The sequence below is a fragment of the Nannobrachium achirus genome, assembly GCF_963921795.1.
Source record: "Nannobrachium achirus genome assembly, chromosome: 23".
NCBI classification, from domain to species: domain Eukaryota; kingdom Metazoa; phylum Chordata; class Actinopteri; order Myctophiformes; family Myctophidae; genus Nannobrachium; species Nannobrachium achirus.
The window spans coordinates 50247672-50266091 of NC_137830.1; the positions used below are offsets into that span (position 1 = coordinate 50247672).

The 18420-nt window shown below is 42.7% G+C and overlaps 1 protein-coding gene across 1 annotated transcript in view; it reads right to left on the minus strand.

Annotated features, from left to right (window-relative positions):
- LOC308308968 (stonustoxin subunit beta-like) overlaps nt 1-14642 on the minus strand; it is a gene marked incomplete at its 5' end in the record, with an annotated part of 72804 nt that extends 58162 nt beyond the window's left edge. Inside the window, 3 exons of the mRNA XM_080754421.1 lie at nt 9849-10419; nt 13145-13194; nt 14626-14642. Coding sequence (XP_080610547.1) covers nt 9860-10419; nt 13145-13194; nt 14626-14642 — 627 coding nt within the window. The 3' untranslated portion in view covers nt 9849-9859. The remainder of the gene's footprint in view (nt 1-9848; nt 10420-13144; nt 13195-14625) is intronic.
- Nucleotides 14643-18420: the final 3778 nt, after the last annotated feature.

Below are 18420 nucleotides of genomic sequence, written 5' to 3' on the forward strand. Positions count from 1 at the left end.
CATTATTAGTAGTATTTATTTATATCTGCTGGGACCTGATCTGTATTTATTTATTATTATTAAATCATTATTAGTAGTATTTATTTATTATTATTAAATCATTATTAGTAGTATTTATTTATTATTATTAAATCATTATTATTAGTATTTATTTATATCTGCTGGGACCTCATCTGTATTTATTTATTATTATTAAATCATTATTAGTAGTATTTATTTATTATTATTAAATCATTAATAGTAGTATTATTATATAAGCTGGGACTTCAGCTATAGATTTGTTTATTATTATTGTTAAATAATTGACTATTATTTGTATTCATTTATATTTGCTGGGACCTCATCTATAGATTGGTATTTATTTATTCTCTCAAAATAGTAGATCTACAAGCTCACCAAGAGAGTACAAATGGAACCAAATGGACCCTTGCAGGTCTGTAACTCTGAGAGTGTACAAATGGGACCAAATGGACCCTTACAGCTCTGTAACTCTGAGAGTGTACAAATGGGACCAAATGGACCCTTACAGCTCTGTAACTCTGAGAGTGTACACATGGAACCAAATGGACCCTTACAGCTCTGTAACTCTGAGAGAGTACAAATGGAACCAAATGGACCCTTACAGCTCTGTAACTCTGAGAGTGAACAAATGGAACCAAATGGACCCTTACAGGTCTGTAACTCTGAGTGTACAAATGGAACCAAATGGACCCTTACAGCCAGGTCTGTAATTCAGAGTGTACACAAGGATCAAATTTGTTCTCCTGCTATACCACCAAAATGTGGAACGCCTTACCGAAGGCCTTAAAGGAGTGCAAATCTCAAGCATCCTTTAAAACCGCCCTGAAAAACCACTCACAGACCTTGTATCAGTGAACTGTCATGAAACTGTAGCTTTTACTATGCAATACTTCCAATAAATACCTCAGTCAATCAATCAAACAATGGAACCAGATTTGGTTCCATGTGTACTCTCTATTTCTGACAGTAATCATTAGAGCAGTGGTTCTCAACCAGTGGTCCGGGGACCACCTGTGGACCTTGAGGGGGTTCCAGGTGGTCCCCAGCTAAATGATGGAGAGTTGGTAACCAACCATTTGGTTTCATTTTATCCTCTCAAGAGTTAAACTATTGTTAAACATTTGCATTAATTAATTTACAAGAAGTCTAAAAATTAAGAGAATGTAGAAGAATTGTTACTTTGATCAAAGTTTGCCTGTTATCTCTCCTATGAGAACTTTAGCCAAAAATAGCAGATCTAAAAGCTCACAACGCCTCGCGCTGCGAGGCGTTGTGAGCTTGTAGATCGGCTATTTTTGGCAAAGAGGTTTGGCGTATAAGGGGGAAAAGAGCAGACTAAGTACAGAGTGAAAGGTCAAGTTTATTGAGTATTGACGGTTCAAGTGGTTAAATATCTGAAAACACAAATTGACATGAATCCAAAATACACTGATGATTGTGCTGTCAAACAATGAAACTATATGGAATCTATGAACAGGTTGTGGGGGTCCCTGCTTCATCTCTCTTTCTCTCAACTAAGGGGTCCCTGCTTCATCTCTCTCTCAACTAAGGGGTCCCTGCTTCAACTCTCTCTCAACTAAGGGGTCCCTGCTTCATCTCTCTTTAAACTAAGGGGTCCCTGCTTCATATCTCTCTCAACTAAGGGGTCCCTGCTTCATCTCTCTCTCAAACTAAAGGGTCCCTGCTTCATCTCTCTCTCAACTAAGCGGTCCCTGCTTCAACTCTCTATCAACTAAGGGGTCCCTGCTTCAACTTTCTCTCAACTAAGGGGTCCCTGCTTCATCTCTCTCTCAACTAAGGGGTCCTTGGCCTGAAAACGTTGAAGACCCCTGATATAGGGTGTTTGGTCTATCAGTGCATCACAAACGTTTCTGACTTCGGTTCTCCCTTTCTGCATGTGCTTTCTGAATCAAAGTACCCTAAAGTTATTAAAATATTTATGCAAATATATTTTTATATGCAAAAAGGTATTACTTTCTACTCTGTAACAGTTGTGGTAGTCAGGTTCTTGAAAACTTAGGTTCTCACAAAGTTTCTTAAAGTTTCATAATTAAATACAACTGCATTTCATATTTTCTTTCACATTCCCTCTGTAGTACCTCCGATTACCCCTAGGGGTCAATGTAGCCCCATTTATAGAGCTATTTAACAGTTACTGAACAAACACTCTATAGAGATGATTACTGTTTGATTGATTGAAGAATTTATTAGAAGTTTGCAATAGAAAAAAGTACAGTTTCATGACAGTACAAATCACTGGTACAAGGTCAACTAAAAGGAGATCCTAGAAAGCCGAGGCTTATTTCCACAGGAACCACACTTTAAGTATCTCATATAACATTGAAAGACAGACGGATAGAACATAGTACATAATATCAGTTTCAAAAGCATAACATCAAATACAAAGGCAGAAAAAAGAATAATAAAAAAAGGGGGGGGGGGGGCATGGGGGCTTAGTCTATTTACAAGTCACGGGTAGCAGCTGTCTGAAGGTGACTTTTCATACCAATTTTGAAGGAGGCTAGGGATTTGCTCTCCTTTAGGGCTTGAGGAAGGGCGTTCCACATGTTGATGGTGTAGCAGGAGAACGAGTTAGAGCCTTGTTTAGTGTTAAATCTACGTTGATGATGATTCGTGGAGCTGCCTCTGGTGTTGTGGTCGTGGACATCCTTGACCTTTAAGAAGTAGTTTGTCAGGTACATGGGAATCTTGGAGGTGTAGTGTATCTTGTACACCAGGCCCATTGCAAGATGCTGTACTCTGTCAGCTACTTTGAGCCATCCCACGCTTTCGTGGTGATGATCGGTAAGGTGGGTCAGAGGAGGGAGACCAAGCACAACCCTAATTAGTTTGTTTTGGGCTGTTTGAAGCTTTAACGTTAAGGCGGCTGGGGCGTCGCGATACCAGACAAGGACTCCGTAATCAATGAGGGGCCCAATAAGAGCTCCTCCTAGTGTCTTTCGGGATTTAGTATTGATCAGCGGGGCAACCCTTTGCAAGAAGCGAATTCGTTGGTTGACTTTATTGATAACCTTGGTGGTCATTTTTTCACTGGATAGGTTAGCCTCCAGGATGCAACCCAGGTAGCAGATGTAGTTTTTTCTTTCTATCACAGTGTCACCTACTTTAATTGTGAAGTTCTCAACTAGGCTAAGTTTCTGACTAGATCCAAAGAGGATACATTCAGTTTTGCCTAGGTGAATTGAGAGTCTGTTGTCATTGAGCCAGGTGCAGATCTTGTTAAGTTCGCTGTCACAATATAGAGCTATTTAACACTGTTACTGAACAAACACTATAGCAATGATTACTGTCACAATATAGAGCTGTTTAACACTGTTACTGAACAAATACACTATAGCAATGATTACTGTCACAATATACAGTAGAGCTGTTTAGCACTGTTACTGAACAAACACTCTATAGCAATGATTACTGTCACAATATAGAGCTGTTTAGCACTGTTACTGAACAAACACTCTATAGCAATGATTACTGAACAATATAGAGCTATTTAACACTGTTACTGAACAAACACTCTATACTATAGAGTGTTTGTTCAGTAACAGTGTTAAATAGCTCTATATTGTGACAGTAATCATCGCTATAGAGTCTATAGCAGTGATACTCAAACTCCGGCCCGCGGGCCACTTCCGGCCCGCGACGCATTTTTGACTGGCCCGCCGATCAATTAATCAATAATAATTATTATTATAAAAAAAAAAAAAAAAACGAAAAAAATTATAATAAAAACATTAAAACATATTATTTGTATCTTTATCATCATATCTTCTCTTTATATTACTATTACATGAATAATCATCCAGGTAGGCAAAACTGTGTCCACTCATTTAACGCAGCGGAACCATTGGTGCGGAACATCAAGTCACCTCGGACTCACCTCCTGCCCCCTATACCGGCCTGAACTGAACTCATTCATATCAAAACAGCAGCAGCAAAAATGAGCCTCAGCAAACGTCGAAAGGTTGACGCAGAGAACCGGCAATTTAACCCCAAATGGACGGATACTTTTGCTTTTATTTTACCACCGCATGCGAATTCAGTACCACTGTGTTTAATTTGCCAGAAGACAGTGGCAGTTGTTAAGCTCGCCAATGTAAAGCGCCACTACGAAGGTAAACATGCCGACTTCCACGCCGAGTTCCCCCTCGGTTGCACAGCCAGACAAGAAAAGATTTCTACATTGAAAAGGTCATACATCGCCTCCACAACTATATTAACAACAGCTACAACAGCAACGCAAAAGGCCACCGCGGCCTCACTACGTGTGACTTGGGATCTGGTTAAACAATGCAAGCCATTTATGGATGCTGAACTGGTGAAAAAATGCACGTTAAGCATTGTGGAGGAATTATATGCTGGGGAGAAACAGAAGGAGGAGATCGTCAACCGTGTGAAAACAGTCCAGCTATCTGACTCAACAGCGATGCGAAGGGTGGAAGTTTTGTATGAGAACAGCTTTTCATCTTTACTGTCACATCTGAAATCAGCGGAGTTGGAGTGTATGTCCATTGCAGTGGATGAATCAACGGATCAAACGGATACAGCTCAACTATCTGTGTTTGTAAGGTACTTTGATGGACATGAGTTCAAAGAGGAGTTACTGTGCCTTCTGCCCCTGAAAACTAACACGACTGGAGAGGTGATTTATGCATCTGTGAAGAATTTTTTTATTGAAAATTCATTAGACCTCGGCAAAATCAACCTTCTCGTTACTGACGGAGGGGCATCTATGATCGGAAAGGAGAAGGGCTTTGCATCGCGTGTAAGAGCAGAATATCCCACTGTGAACTCACTACATTGCATCATCCATCAGACTGTTTTGTGTGCGAAGCTGTCTGGCAAGATGAAAGAAACCATGGAGGTGGTGATTAAAACAGTGAACCATATCCGCTCAACGTCGAGTTTGCAGCACCGCCTTTTTAAAATGTTGCTTAAAGAGCAAGACGCAGACTACAATGATCTCCTCCAGCACAACGATGTCAGATGGCTCAGCAGGGGGCGTGTGCTGGAGAGATTCTTTGCCCTGCGTAAAGAAGTCAATGAGTTTCTCTCTGGTCAGAAGTCTGCCAAATCACAGGAGTTGTTGTCATTAATGCAAGATCCAGAGTTCATATCCCATCTCGCTTTTCTGTGTGATATCACAAGCCACCTTAACAAGCTTAATCTGCAGCTGCAGGGTGGAGGTGCGAGTGTAGGAGAGCTTCTCCACAAAGTGAATGCATTCCAAGCTGAACTAGATGTGTTCCTGTCCGATCTGCAGGGGAGAAAGTTACACTTCCCTACTCTGCGTGATGTCCCTGCAAACGCAGACTCGCTGTCAGCAATGAGAGAATTGCTGAAATGTTTGAGAGATAACTTTAAAACCCGTTTTGAGCATTTCAAAATCCCCAGTGAATTGCTCCGATTTCTGCGCGACCCGTTCAACGTGGCTGCCACCGGTACATGTCCAGCCGAGGCTAAGGCTCTGCTGCCCGGCATAGACGAGGGCGCATTCCAGCTGGAAATGACGCGACTACAGACAGACGACCTCCTGAAAGCCACGTTCAAGGAAAAAGAGCTGTGCGCGTTTTGGACGCACGCTGCACAGCAGTACAAGAACTGCAACAAACTTGCCATTTACCTTTTGACAATGTTTGGATCAACCTATGTTTGTGAGTCGGGGTTTTCAACTATGAATCTGATTAAAGATAAGAAGCGCAACAGGCTGACAGACGTGCACCTCAACCAGTGCATGCATATCGCCCTCACCTCTCACAAGCCAGTGTTCAGCAGCATTGCAATGGACAGGCTGCAATGCCACCCATCTCACTAAACTCAGACTGGGGAATACATTTTCAGGTCGATTTTATTTTATACTTCATTAATTTATTTTATCTATTTTCCTTGCTTTTATGGAGAGAACGCTGTTTAATGTGGGCCCAGTCATAAATTACAAATTGTAGCTCTACTTAGCAACTGTATCAATGTTAGCTACACAGACAGAAGGCTTGGTAATCTATTTTCAGGTAGATTGTGTTTTAATTTATTTTATTTTCCTTAACCATAACTATTTATTTTCACAATTTTATTTTTTGGAAAAAAACAACAGAAAGCTGGCTAATCTATTTTGAGGTAGATTGCTTTTATTTTATTTTATTTTCATTGGCCATATAACTATTTATTTTCACAAGGTTATGTTTTTGTGTTAAATGTGGGCCATGGCATGAATGCCATTGGGAAGCAATTGAAAGAGATTTACTCAGCTATCTTTAATGTTGATGAATGACTGACAGATAGCAGACACATGTACATTAGTTTGTTTTATGGAAACAGTTGTTTGTGTTGAACTTGAATGTGCTCTTAGAATTATTATTGCACTGCCACAGAATTATTCAAAAGAGAGAAAATGTTACAACTTACTTTTATTACATATTGTGTCATTAACAGAATAGAAATGGAAAAAGAATGCACATTGCGTTTAGATATTTGCTCAGCTATCTTTAATGTTAACATACTTGATGACTGACTGCCTGACTGCCTGACTGACTGCCTGACTGCCTGACTGCCTGCCTGCCTGACTGACTGCCTGACTGACAGATAGCAGACAAATGTACATTAGTTTGTTTTATGGAAACAGTTGTTACTTGCTTGTGTTGAATGTGCTCTTACATTATTGCACTACCAAAGAATTATTGAAAAGAGAGAAAATGTTAAAAATGACTTTGATTACAAATGTGTCATTAACAGAATAGAAATGGAAAAAGAATGCACATTGCGTTTGTCTTTTCATGTTAGTATATGGAAATAAAGAAAATGGATGGAGGAAGTAGTGTTAATGTCGTCATTTTATCAACTGGCCCACGGCCCCTTGCCATTTTTGTAAAGTGGCCCACTGGCTCAGAAGTTTGAGTATCCCTGGTCTATAGCAATGATTACTGTCACAATATAGAGCTATTTAACACTGTTACTGAACAAACACTCTATAGCGATTACTGTCACAATATAGAGCTATTAACACTGTTGCTGAACAAACACTATAGCGATGATTACTGTCACAATATAGAGCTGTTTAACACTGTTACTGAACACACACTAATGATTACTGCGTGTGCGTGTGTGTATGTGCGCGCGTGTGCGTACAGAATAACCCTCACTTCAAAAAGTTACATTCAAAATGTTTTTATTTTATAATATTTTATTGTTGTTTTTATCAAAACATTGTATCAGGGTTTAATGTAACTTTGGCACAATGTAAATAGAATAGCAATGGTTTCATTTTATTGGAAATATGAGTAAATATAAATGTTTTACATTTTATAAAACCATCTTATAGGTAAAAAAAACAAACAAAAACATAACAAAACAAAAATACATGATTTTCAAAACCCTTCATTAGAGTAATTGTATTTTTGTTTTCATTATCAATAAAACTTTACAGAATTCATGTTTAAATGTTCTAGAGCAGGGGTCTTCAACAGGGGGTCCGGGAACCCTAGGGGGTCCTCAGAGTTACTACAGGGGGGTCCACCAAATCCTTATGTGATAGGATAATTATTTTAAATGAACAACTTGAACCCTCGCATCCTTATTCTGAGGAGAACTGTAGACAAAAATAGCAGATCTACAAGCTCTCAACGCCTCGCGCTGCGAGGCACCCTGCCCGTCCAGCTTGGCAAAAAGGTTTGGTGTACAGGTAAAAAAGAGCAGACCAAGTACAGAGTGAAAGGTCAAGTTTACTAAGTATCGACGATTTAAGATTTTAATTGGTCAAGAGTCAAACAAGTCTATGAATCTATCTATGAAATCCATGAGAATCTCCATCACACATTTATACAATATGTAGAGGGAGTCCCTGCTTCATCTCTCTCTCTGCTAAGGGGTCCCTGCTTCATCTCTCTCTGCTAAGGGGTCCCTGCTTCATCTCTCTCTGCTAAGGGGTCCCTGCTTCATCTCTCTCTCTGCTAAGGGGTCCCTGCTTCATCTCTCTCTCTGCTAAGGGGTCCCTGCTTCATCTCTCTCTCTGCTAAGGGGTCCCTGCTTCATCTCTCTCTGCTAAGGGGCCCCTGCTTCATCTCTCTCTGCTAAGGGGTCCCGCTTCATCTCTCTCTCTACTAAGGGGTCCCTGCTTCATCTCTCTCTGCTAAGGGGTCCCTGCTTCATCCCTCTCTGCTAAGGGCTCTCTGCTTCATCTCTCTCTAAGGGGTCCCTGCTTCATCTCTCTCTCTGCTAAGGGGTCCCTGCTTCATCTCTCTCTGCAAAGGGGTCCCTGCTTCATCTCTCTCTCTCTAAGGGGTCCCTGCTTCATCTCTCTCTCTGCTAAGGGGTCCCTGCTTCATCTCTCTCTCTCTCTGCTAAGGGGTCCCTGCTTCATCTCTCTCTCTGCTAAGGGGTCCCTGCTTCATCTCTCTCTCTTTGCTAAGGGGTCCCTGCTTCATCTATCTCTCTCTCTCTCTCTCTCTCTGCTAAGGGGTCCCTGCTTCATCTCTCTCTCTGCTAAGGGGTCCCTGCTTCATCTCTCTCTCTCTCTGCAAAGGGGTCCCTGCTTCATCTCTCTCTCTCTCTCTGCTAAGGGGTCCCTGCTTTATCTCTCTCTGCTAAGGGGTCCCTGCTTCATCTCTCTCTCTGCTAAGGGGTCCCTGCTTCATCTCTCTCTACTAAGGGATCCCTGCTTCATCTCTCTCTGCTAAGGGGTCCCTGCTTCATCTCTCTCTCTGCTAAGGGGTCCCTGCTTCATTTCTCTCTCTGCTAAGGGGTCCCTGCTTCATCTCTCTCTCTGCTAAGGGGTCCCTGCTTCATCTCTCTCTGCTAAGGGGTCCCTGCTTCATCTCTCTCTCTGCTAAGGGGTCCCTGCTTCATCTCTCTCTGCTAAGGGGTCCCTGCTTCATCTCTCTCTGCTAAGGGGTCCCTGCTTCATCTCTCTCTCTCTAAGGGGTCCCTGCTTCATCTCTCTCTGCTAAGGGGTCCCTGCTTCATCTCTCTCTGCTAAGGGGTCCCTGCTTCATCTCTCTCTGCTAAGGGGTCCTTGGCCTGAAAACGTTGAAGACCCCTGCTCTAGAGCAGATGTTCTCACACTTTATAGGTCACGACCCCCAAAATAATCATATATGAACTGGGGACCCCCCAGTTCAAACAAAGTGTAAATTGTAGAGTTGAAGCATTACATTTAGTTTGACTCAGTTCCACGTTGCGAGGCGTTGTGAGCTTGTAGATCGTCTATTTTCACAATATTTGCCTCTTTATGTTATTTGACAATTTGTCCAATGTTTGACCAGTTTATCCTTTGATTACTTTTAAAAGTTCTTTCATTGTCACTTCACTGTCATCTGGGGACCCCCTGGGGGTCCCTCTGGGGGTCCCCAGATGGGGGTCCCTAAGGGGGTCACCGGGTGGGGGTCCCCCTGGGGGTCCAGACCCACAGGTTGAGAACAAACCTTTTCATGTCAATCTGAACAGTTTGTTCCAGAGACTCCATTTTTACAAGATTCATTTTTTGAAAATAGCAGATCTACAAGTTCACAACACGCTGTGATGCGACATGTTGTGTGCTTGTAGATCGTCTATTTTCAAAGAGTCAATTTATACAGTAAATGGTTAAAGTGGTTACACTGATTTTGATGCTATATACATGAATGTTGCTGGGGACCCCCTGGAACGCCTTCAAGGACCCCTGGGAACCACTGTATGATGATATCATGATCTATACATCTGTACAATATTCATGTTTAAATGTGTTACCCCCCCATCGCTATGGAAACCAAACCATATTGATTCTATAAACATCCCCCCCCCCACCCCCCGTTCCTGATTATTACATTATGATACACCACCCTGTCTGTCCTCACAGCCTGTCTGTCTGTCTGTCCTCACACAGAGACACAGAGGAGTCAGAACCAAACCCAAAGCCAGCATAGAGAGGTTCAGTGAATGTGTCCTGGACGGTATAAAGGTGTGTCAGTGTGTCTGATGACACTTCATAGAAGGACAGAGTCCCAGCAGGACAATCCAGATACACTGCTACTCTGTTGGAGTCAGAGGGACGATCAGGAAGGTAAGTGGCCTTACTATTGTGTATGACAGCGTATCTGTTAACATGGTTACCATCATAACAGCTCAGACTCCATGACATTTTATTGTATCCAAGCTTACATTCCTCACCCTGTCCTTTCCTACTGATTCCTCTGTAAGTTACTGCTATCAGAACCCCTCCACTCCACTCTACCTCCCAGTAACAGCGTCCAGTCAGACCCTCTGTACACAGAACATTGACCTGTCCATCAAACCTTTCTGGATGATCAGGATATGAATGAGGCTGTTCCACCCGAGTCGCCTTCCTGTTGTTCTCAGAGAGAGAGAGGTTTGTGTCTGCTGTGTTTGAGTCCAGTGTGAGACGATGAGAATCTGATGAGAAAACAAGACAGTAAACATTAAATACATATTCACTGAGTGACACACATACGCACGCACGCACGCACGCACGCACGCACGCACGCACGCACGCACGCACGCACGCACGCACGCACGCACGTGCATGCATGCAAATACACCCACCCACACACACACACACACTATAATAATGGATCAGGTAAGGTGTGTGTGTGTGTGTGTGTGTGTGGGGGGGGGGGGGGGGTACAGAATCAATAAAGTTTGGTTTTCCATAGCGATGGGAGGGGGGTCTCTGTGTGTCTAACACATTTAAACATGAATATTGTACAGATTTATAGATCATGAATACAGTGGTTCTCAAAGTGGGGTCCGGGGCGGTAACATAGGGTACGCCTGGGAGCTCAAGCGTACAGCTATGAGACGTTCGCCGGAGCCGGGTCTTTTTGGACCGGACTGCCACCCCACTTTTCAGGCTATCAACCTATTTCTTCTGTCATTTGGTCCGTTTTTTCCCCCCAAACGGCGCTATGGTCCCAATGTCCCCATTGTCTTGCTAAATCGCTGCTGGAGCTTGTTGCGACCCCCAGTCACTCATGCTAATTGCTTCCAATACACAAGTCTGTCTGCTATTACATGTTCAACCGGTTCTGATGGGCCAGGCTGCAGTGGTGTAAAGTAACACATTACATTATACTCACTCAAGTAGCCTACTGTAGGCCAAGTACAATTTTGAGGCTTTCTTAGAGGCAAGTATTGTAGGCTACTTTTACTCTACTACACATATTTGTAAACAGCTGTTACTTTGCATATTTCGATTATTATAAAGGCATACATTAACCACTTCAGTCTATATATTTAGGCCATTAGAAATGAAAATACAAGATCACAATGCAGACGCTTAGCTATAATTGTGAGCTTAGAACTGCTAAGATATTTGTATCTATGGTAGGCTGTGAAAACCTGTGAAATGGGACATTCTGCAAATGACTACGTTTTATTTATACAGTACATTTTGATACCAAAACGTCATTATGCAAGTACATTTTGGACATGGGACTTCTAACAGAGTATTTCTACTTTCAGTTACTTAAGTAAAACATGGGAGTACTTTTCTATTTTTCTTCACTGACGGCCGGGCTGCTAATCGAGCATCGGCTCGCTCACTCTCTCTCTCCTCACTCACTGTAGTCAGTGCGATGCAAAGCAGTTCATATCTAACTTTAACAGTAGCTTGAATTTCCCTTCCTTTATTCACATTTAAACTTAATTTATTTTCTCGAAAATACATTGAGCGTAGCAGAGCCCTAGCTCATCCATAATGCTGAGATTACAGAAGGCATAATATGCCTACAACATTGTAGGGTATAATAATTAATATTGAAATAAGAACAGCAGGATAAAACAAGTTATTTATTGTGAAAAAGGGGTGGGGTCCAAAACGAGCATCCAGCTCAATATTGAAACTTCATCGCCCCTGCCCAGGGGTCCTTGAGGGGGTTCCAGGGGGTCCCCAGCAACATTCATGTATAGCATCAAAATCACTGTAACCACTTTAACCATTTACTGCTGAACGATTGACTACTTGAAAATAGACGATCTACAAGGTCAAAACGCGCCACATTGCGGGACGTTGTGAGCTTGTAGATCTGCTATTTTCAAATGAAGAATATTGGGAAAATGTTGTGTCTGGCACAAACGTTTTTCAGATGGGGTCCTTGACACACACCTAGACACATGCGCTGTGAGCTTGTAGATCTGCAATTTGTAAATAGCCAAGGTGTAAAGTATGGATAAAGTGGTTCAAATGAGTGATGCTGTGAACATTTTGCTGGGGACCCCCTGGAACCCCCTAAGGACCCCTGGGCCACACTTTGAGAAGCATCAACCACTTTAACCCTTCATCGAGGATGTCCAACATTGGGACGCGGGGTTTAAATGGTTAATGGTTCAAAGAAGGTTCTTTGAGGAACCATCTGTGGTTGTGAGCTTGTAGATCTGATATTTGGGCGGGCGGACATATCTCAGATCTTAATGGGTTAACCGCTTAAGCCTTATTTAAAATATAGTGAAAATAGCAGATCTTCAAGCTCACAACGCCTCACACTGCGGTGCATTGTGAGCTTGTAGATTGGCTATTTTCACAATATTTAAGCAGTTCTGTTTTAATGCATTTATTTTTGGGGAAATGTTTTTAATTAAAAAAAAACAATGGCATTGATGGAAAATAAAGTTCTGTAGTTTGTACTTTTTAATACTTGAGTAGGCTATTTACCTGAGTATTTACTGGAGTAACACTTTCAGGACATAAAAATGTCCAAACATGGAATAAACCCCCAAAATGATATGTATATGGCCACGGACCCCCATCTCAATATATTTAGTTCCAGGGACCCCGAAGAAGCAAAACTTGAGTTACAAAATACATATATTCAAAGATTTGCACACATTTTCACGACTTTAAAAAAATAGCAGATCTACAAGCACGCAACGCGGCACTCGGTGCCGCGCTGTGAGCTTGTATATCTGCTATCTTTCAATAGTTAAAGCATAAAATACTTTTGGGCCCTAGTACCTCAGTTCCACTTAGGTTTTTTTTTAATCCTCTGAATACAAGGAGGGAGGCCAACACAGTATAAAACACTGTATAAAACTGTGTATAAAATGTCAATGTGACAGACAGACAGACAGACAGACAGACAGACAGACAGACAGACAGACAGACAGACAGACAGACACTCACATCTTGTAAGGAGTTGAGGTTTAATCCAGTGTTCTCCTCCATGATTCACACTGTAGGAAATAGAACAACAATGAATCAATGTCTGACTGTCTAACACACACACACACACACACACACACACACACACACACACACACACACACACACACACACACACACACACACACACACACACACACACACACACACACACACACACACACACACACACACACACACACACACACACACACTAGGGTTTAATACCGGGGTCCCGGGATCCGGTCTTCCCGGGCAGAGTGCACGTAATTTCCCTCCCGGGAATTGGCGGCGACACCCGTCGTCCTGGAGGTTGTGTTTTTTCTTGTTAGAAAATACAATTTACTAGCAGCGCAGAGGCAATTAGACTGCCTGACACGTTATCCTCACCAGCCGTGCAAGCATCTCATCTGTTTCAGCTGTGTGGAAGGATTTTACCAGTCTCTGTGGGCTGTCAAGCAAGCCTGTCATCGAAGCGTTATTGGAAAGGACACCCGGGCTCCAGGGAAACCCCGCCCACCGAAGCTTTTGATTGGCTGAAGCGGAGCTAGGGAGCGCTCAATTGTAGTCGCTTGGACAGGGCGTTTATCGTGGGCTTGCCCAGGCCTTACGGCCTGGGCATAAATATAACGATTGCATTCACCACGGCTTCGTAACTCGCGCGGCGCTCCGCCGGCCGCGCGGCCCTGGCCCGCACTTCGCGGCCACTCGCGCCTGCGGCGCTCGGGGGCGAAGAGCAGGACCAAGGTCCGCTGGCCTTCGCGCCGCTTGCAGTGTCGTGGACAATCGAGCGGCTCCGTCTGGAGCCCGGGTGTCATTTCCAATAACGCGTCATGGAATAGCTGATCTACCATCTCACAACGTAGCGCAAAGTGCCGCGTTGTGAGCTTGTAGATTGGCTGTTTTCACTAGGCAAGTTTACTTCTTAAAGTGATGCGGAGAAAACACTGACAGGTGATAATGGCGCATTTACTTTCTTATTGTTGCATTAATTATGCTCTTAACGTTTTTACATGAGAAACTCTCCAGCAAAAAAAGAAAAAAGGAAAAAAATAGCCTTCTACAATCAGCTAAATGAAGAGCACGCACACAGTTCGTGAGAAGCTGCGGTGCAGTGTCGCGCCCTGTGAGCTTGTATAACTGCTATTTTTCTATAACTATGAAACACTAGATTTGACATACATTGCCAAGATATAAACTGTAAACACCAATAATGCATGCATTATTGATGTGTCCACTCCACTCAGTCAATTACACTCACAAATGGCAACTCTAAATATAAAATGGCCTACTCTGTTGGTTTGCATTTCCACACAATATATTTTAACCAGAATTAAAACATCTGACAGCACTTTGTGACCATTTATGAATTGTATTGGCGTAGGTCTACCTTTCAAAATGAGTGGGATGGTTGCGCACTTGCGCTTGTTTGCTTGAAGTTAGAGAAACGCTTTTCTGCTCACTGCAACACAAAGATCATCTTCGCTCTGCTAAGTCGTGATATTTTGTTTTTAAAAAAGTGGGCGCAGAATTTGCAGAAAACGTCTTTTCAAAGAGATTGGCCTACCTACTGTATGTGGCAGGAAAATGAATAACATCCATTGCTGCTTTTGACAGTCCCGTGAATAGCGCAGCCACAGAGACCGTGTGTGGTGGATGATGTGAATTGTTTTTGTAGCCTAATGTCCGCCGATCGGATATAAAGGTCCAACAACAGCGAGTCCTGAACTGAAGTTCTGATGACAGCGAGCCCCCGCGGACTGGCAATGATCATCATATCTTTCTAGTGAACTGAAGTTCTGATGACAGAGCCAAGACCCCGCCCTGCGGACCGGTGATCATATCTTTCTACTTTTTGTCTCCGCCAGGCCGAGAGATATAGGAGACCGTTTGCACCGTTTTTTTAATATATATGTAAGTATATTAACGGGACATCCCGGGGAGGCCGGGATAAGGTCCGAAAATTCCCGGGAATTAAAATTAGCTAAATCCGGGAAAGTATTAAACCCTAACACACGCGCGCACGCACGCACGCACGCACACACACACACACACACCTAGTCTACTCACTTCAGAGTCTCCAGTTCAACATTGTAAGGAAACACCGCACTAACCAACATGGACACAGTCCAAGTCTACTCACTTCAGAGTCTCCAGTGCAGCAGAGAGATTCTTCAGACCAGAGCCTCCTAAGTGGCTGAAGTTCAAGTCCAGCTGTTTCAGATGGGAGGGGTTGAAGGTCAGAGCTGAAGCCAGAGAAGAACAGCCTTCCTCTGTGAGCCCACAGCCTGACAACCTGCAGAGAAATCCATATTTAACAAAGTGCTGTTGATGTTCAAGTAGAGATCCACACAGAGAGAAAACACACTATTTATTTACCTCAGGATCTGCAGTCTACACTCTTCACTCTTCAGTAGAGCAGAGAGTTGCTCCACTTGTGATTCCTGCAGGCAGTTGAAACTGATGTCCAATTCTCTCAAATGGGAAAGATTAGATCTGAGAGCTGAGAGCAGGATGTCAAATCCTGTCTGTGTGAAGTTACAGCCAGCAAGTCTGTAATTAAAGATTACATATCTGGATTGATTATCAGAGTTTTGGAGGAGGGACCAAAGAGATGGAAAGAACAGGCAGGCAGGAATAATGTGAAGTAAATCATGGTCATCTTCCAACAGGAAGCCAACTGACAGGAAACAGGAAGCAGCAAGTTAACATCAGATGATTCAGCAAACTGACGGAGAGAGGACAGACAGACAGACAGACAGACAGACAGACAGACAGACAGACAGACAGACAGACAGACAGACAGACAGACAGACAGACAGACAGACCTGGTAGTTAGTAATAGTTGTAAAAGAAAAAAGTAAAGTGAAAAACCTCCCCGAGGTGGTGACCACAATCGCCTCCTCCTTCAAAGGGAAGCCTACTATATATATATGTTACAGTACGTTTGGGTAACTCAGTACGTTCATTGTAAGAGCGCTTGTTTTGTCGTTCACCACACACCAATCACCACCAGATGGCGACGACAGCCATTCACTAGTGAAGGCGCTGACGTCACTCGTTTGCGACTCTCTTTCTTTATTTACTAGCCTAGCTCGGCAGTGTTTAGCCATTAGCCATTAGCCATTAGCCATTAGCTCCATTGTAGTCACTTGGACAGGGCGTTTATCGTGGGCTTGCCCAGGCCGTAACAATATAACGATTGCATTCACCACGGCTTCGTAATGTCATGGACAATCGAGCGGCTCCGCCTGGAGGACGTTGTTGTGGCGACCGCTTGTTCCGCCCCGTGCCGCACGGCGAGTGCTCCGTTTCTCGACCGTACTGTTTCTCTAACAAACTGTGACATATACACTTAACACTATGGCCTCCTGTGGACTCAATGAAGAATTTGACATCAAGCCTTTTTTGTGACATGTTTTCCTTCCTCTGTATATATTTATTTATATATATTTTTCTATTTGGGTGTACATTATGTGTTGTTTTTCTGATGTTACCGTCTTTTATTATTGCCTTTACTCATCTGATTACATTTTGTGTACTGTTTATATATTTAGTTTTGGTCTTTTCTTTAGGCGTATACTGAGGGACTCTGTGTTTTTTACACATATTATTTTGTTTACATTGTTTGGCTATTTTATAGCTTTAACCAGGCTACACTGGTAGACTGTTAATAAATATTGTCACTAGCCCAGATCCTCTGATTTTTAAAAGGGCAGTGTTATTAGACTAGATGGGTGTGTCTACCCAGCTGCTACACATGTGTACTGATGAACTTCCTCCGGTTCCATATAACTGGCTAGCCTATTGTGTCATTCACTTTAGACCTGATGAAGACGCCGAAGGGCATCGAAACGTTGTCGATTTTAATGTTATAATTAATAAAGAATCAACTTTGGGAGCGAGCCACCAGTGTGCGGACTTCATCTTCTTTTCCCCCCAAAAAAAGTACACATAATATATCAATATTTTATCGCTTCTTATTATTTTTATTATTTGTTTCTAGTCAGTGTGGGTTACCATGATATCAGCCTTATTGACTAAATGAAACAGACAACAGACTGCTGGTGCTGGTGGGCTGGGGAACCAGCAAACCTTCCAGTCTGTGTTTACACCAGTTTGACACTCAATGATTGTGTAAGTGGACGTGATAATTCCCTAGCAGCCATGATGGATCACATATTGTATTTACTGTAGCGTATCAGTGTGATGTGATGCCAGAGCATAGGGGAGGCTATGCCTTCCCAAATGCTACTGGGTAGTTTTCAAATGAGGCTATAGCCTAATATACAGTATGAGCGCAGCATTATATAGACAGATGTCTTGTTTACCAAATTTGAGACTTCATGCGCAGGTGCCTAAAATGTAATCAATTCCCCAAATGTGTTGTTTTGGGGTGCGCTCAGTGCTCAGCACGGGTTTCAGTTCATTCGTACCTCTTCTGTGTTGGCTGGTGAGACGTCACCCGGCCACAACAGCATTGAACGCTGAGAACAGCTGGCTGTACAAGCTTCAGCTTCATACTATAGCCTGCAAGCTCACATCACGTCGTGGATGTGCCTGTAGTGACTCTGAGCTTGGAGGTCTGCTATTCTCTGCGTGCAACATCGTTGGAGAATAAAGGCTTGATCCTGATGGCCATGGGCTGTAGCTGCTGTGATCATACTCATAGAGCTCTCTAGTCTCTGTCTCTCCGTTCTCAGTGGAGTGAAATACTCTGTTACAAAAGTCCGGAATTCAAGATGTACTTGGTTAAGTAGGCTACGAAAGTGATTGCATCAAAATAAGCTCACAACGTGTCACAGCGCGACACGTTGTGAGCTTGTAGATCGTATATTTTTAAATAGTCTCTATAGGTATAAAACAGGGCTAAAAATGGCTTTATAATATAATCATTTATATCTGCAAAGTAACTAAAGTTTTCATATAATTGTAGTGGAGTGAAAGTAGACTACAATATTTGGATCTGAGATGTAGTGGAGTAGTATTGAAAAAATAAATAAAATAAAAACAGCCTTGCATAGATGCTGTTTGGCTCACCCGCCGCCTAGTGGCCAGAGTGAGGACTAACTAACACCGTATCATGATTCTACCATGATGTCAACTTAATGCACACTCCTCTTATTAAAATCAAACAATAAATAATAAAACAGAACTAATCTAAATAATGCTGCTAATCTGACCTCAGTATCTCCAGTTCACAATGTGGACTCTTTAATCCAGCAGAGATGAGTTCCATGAATGAATCCTCCACGTCG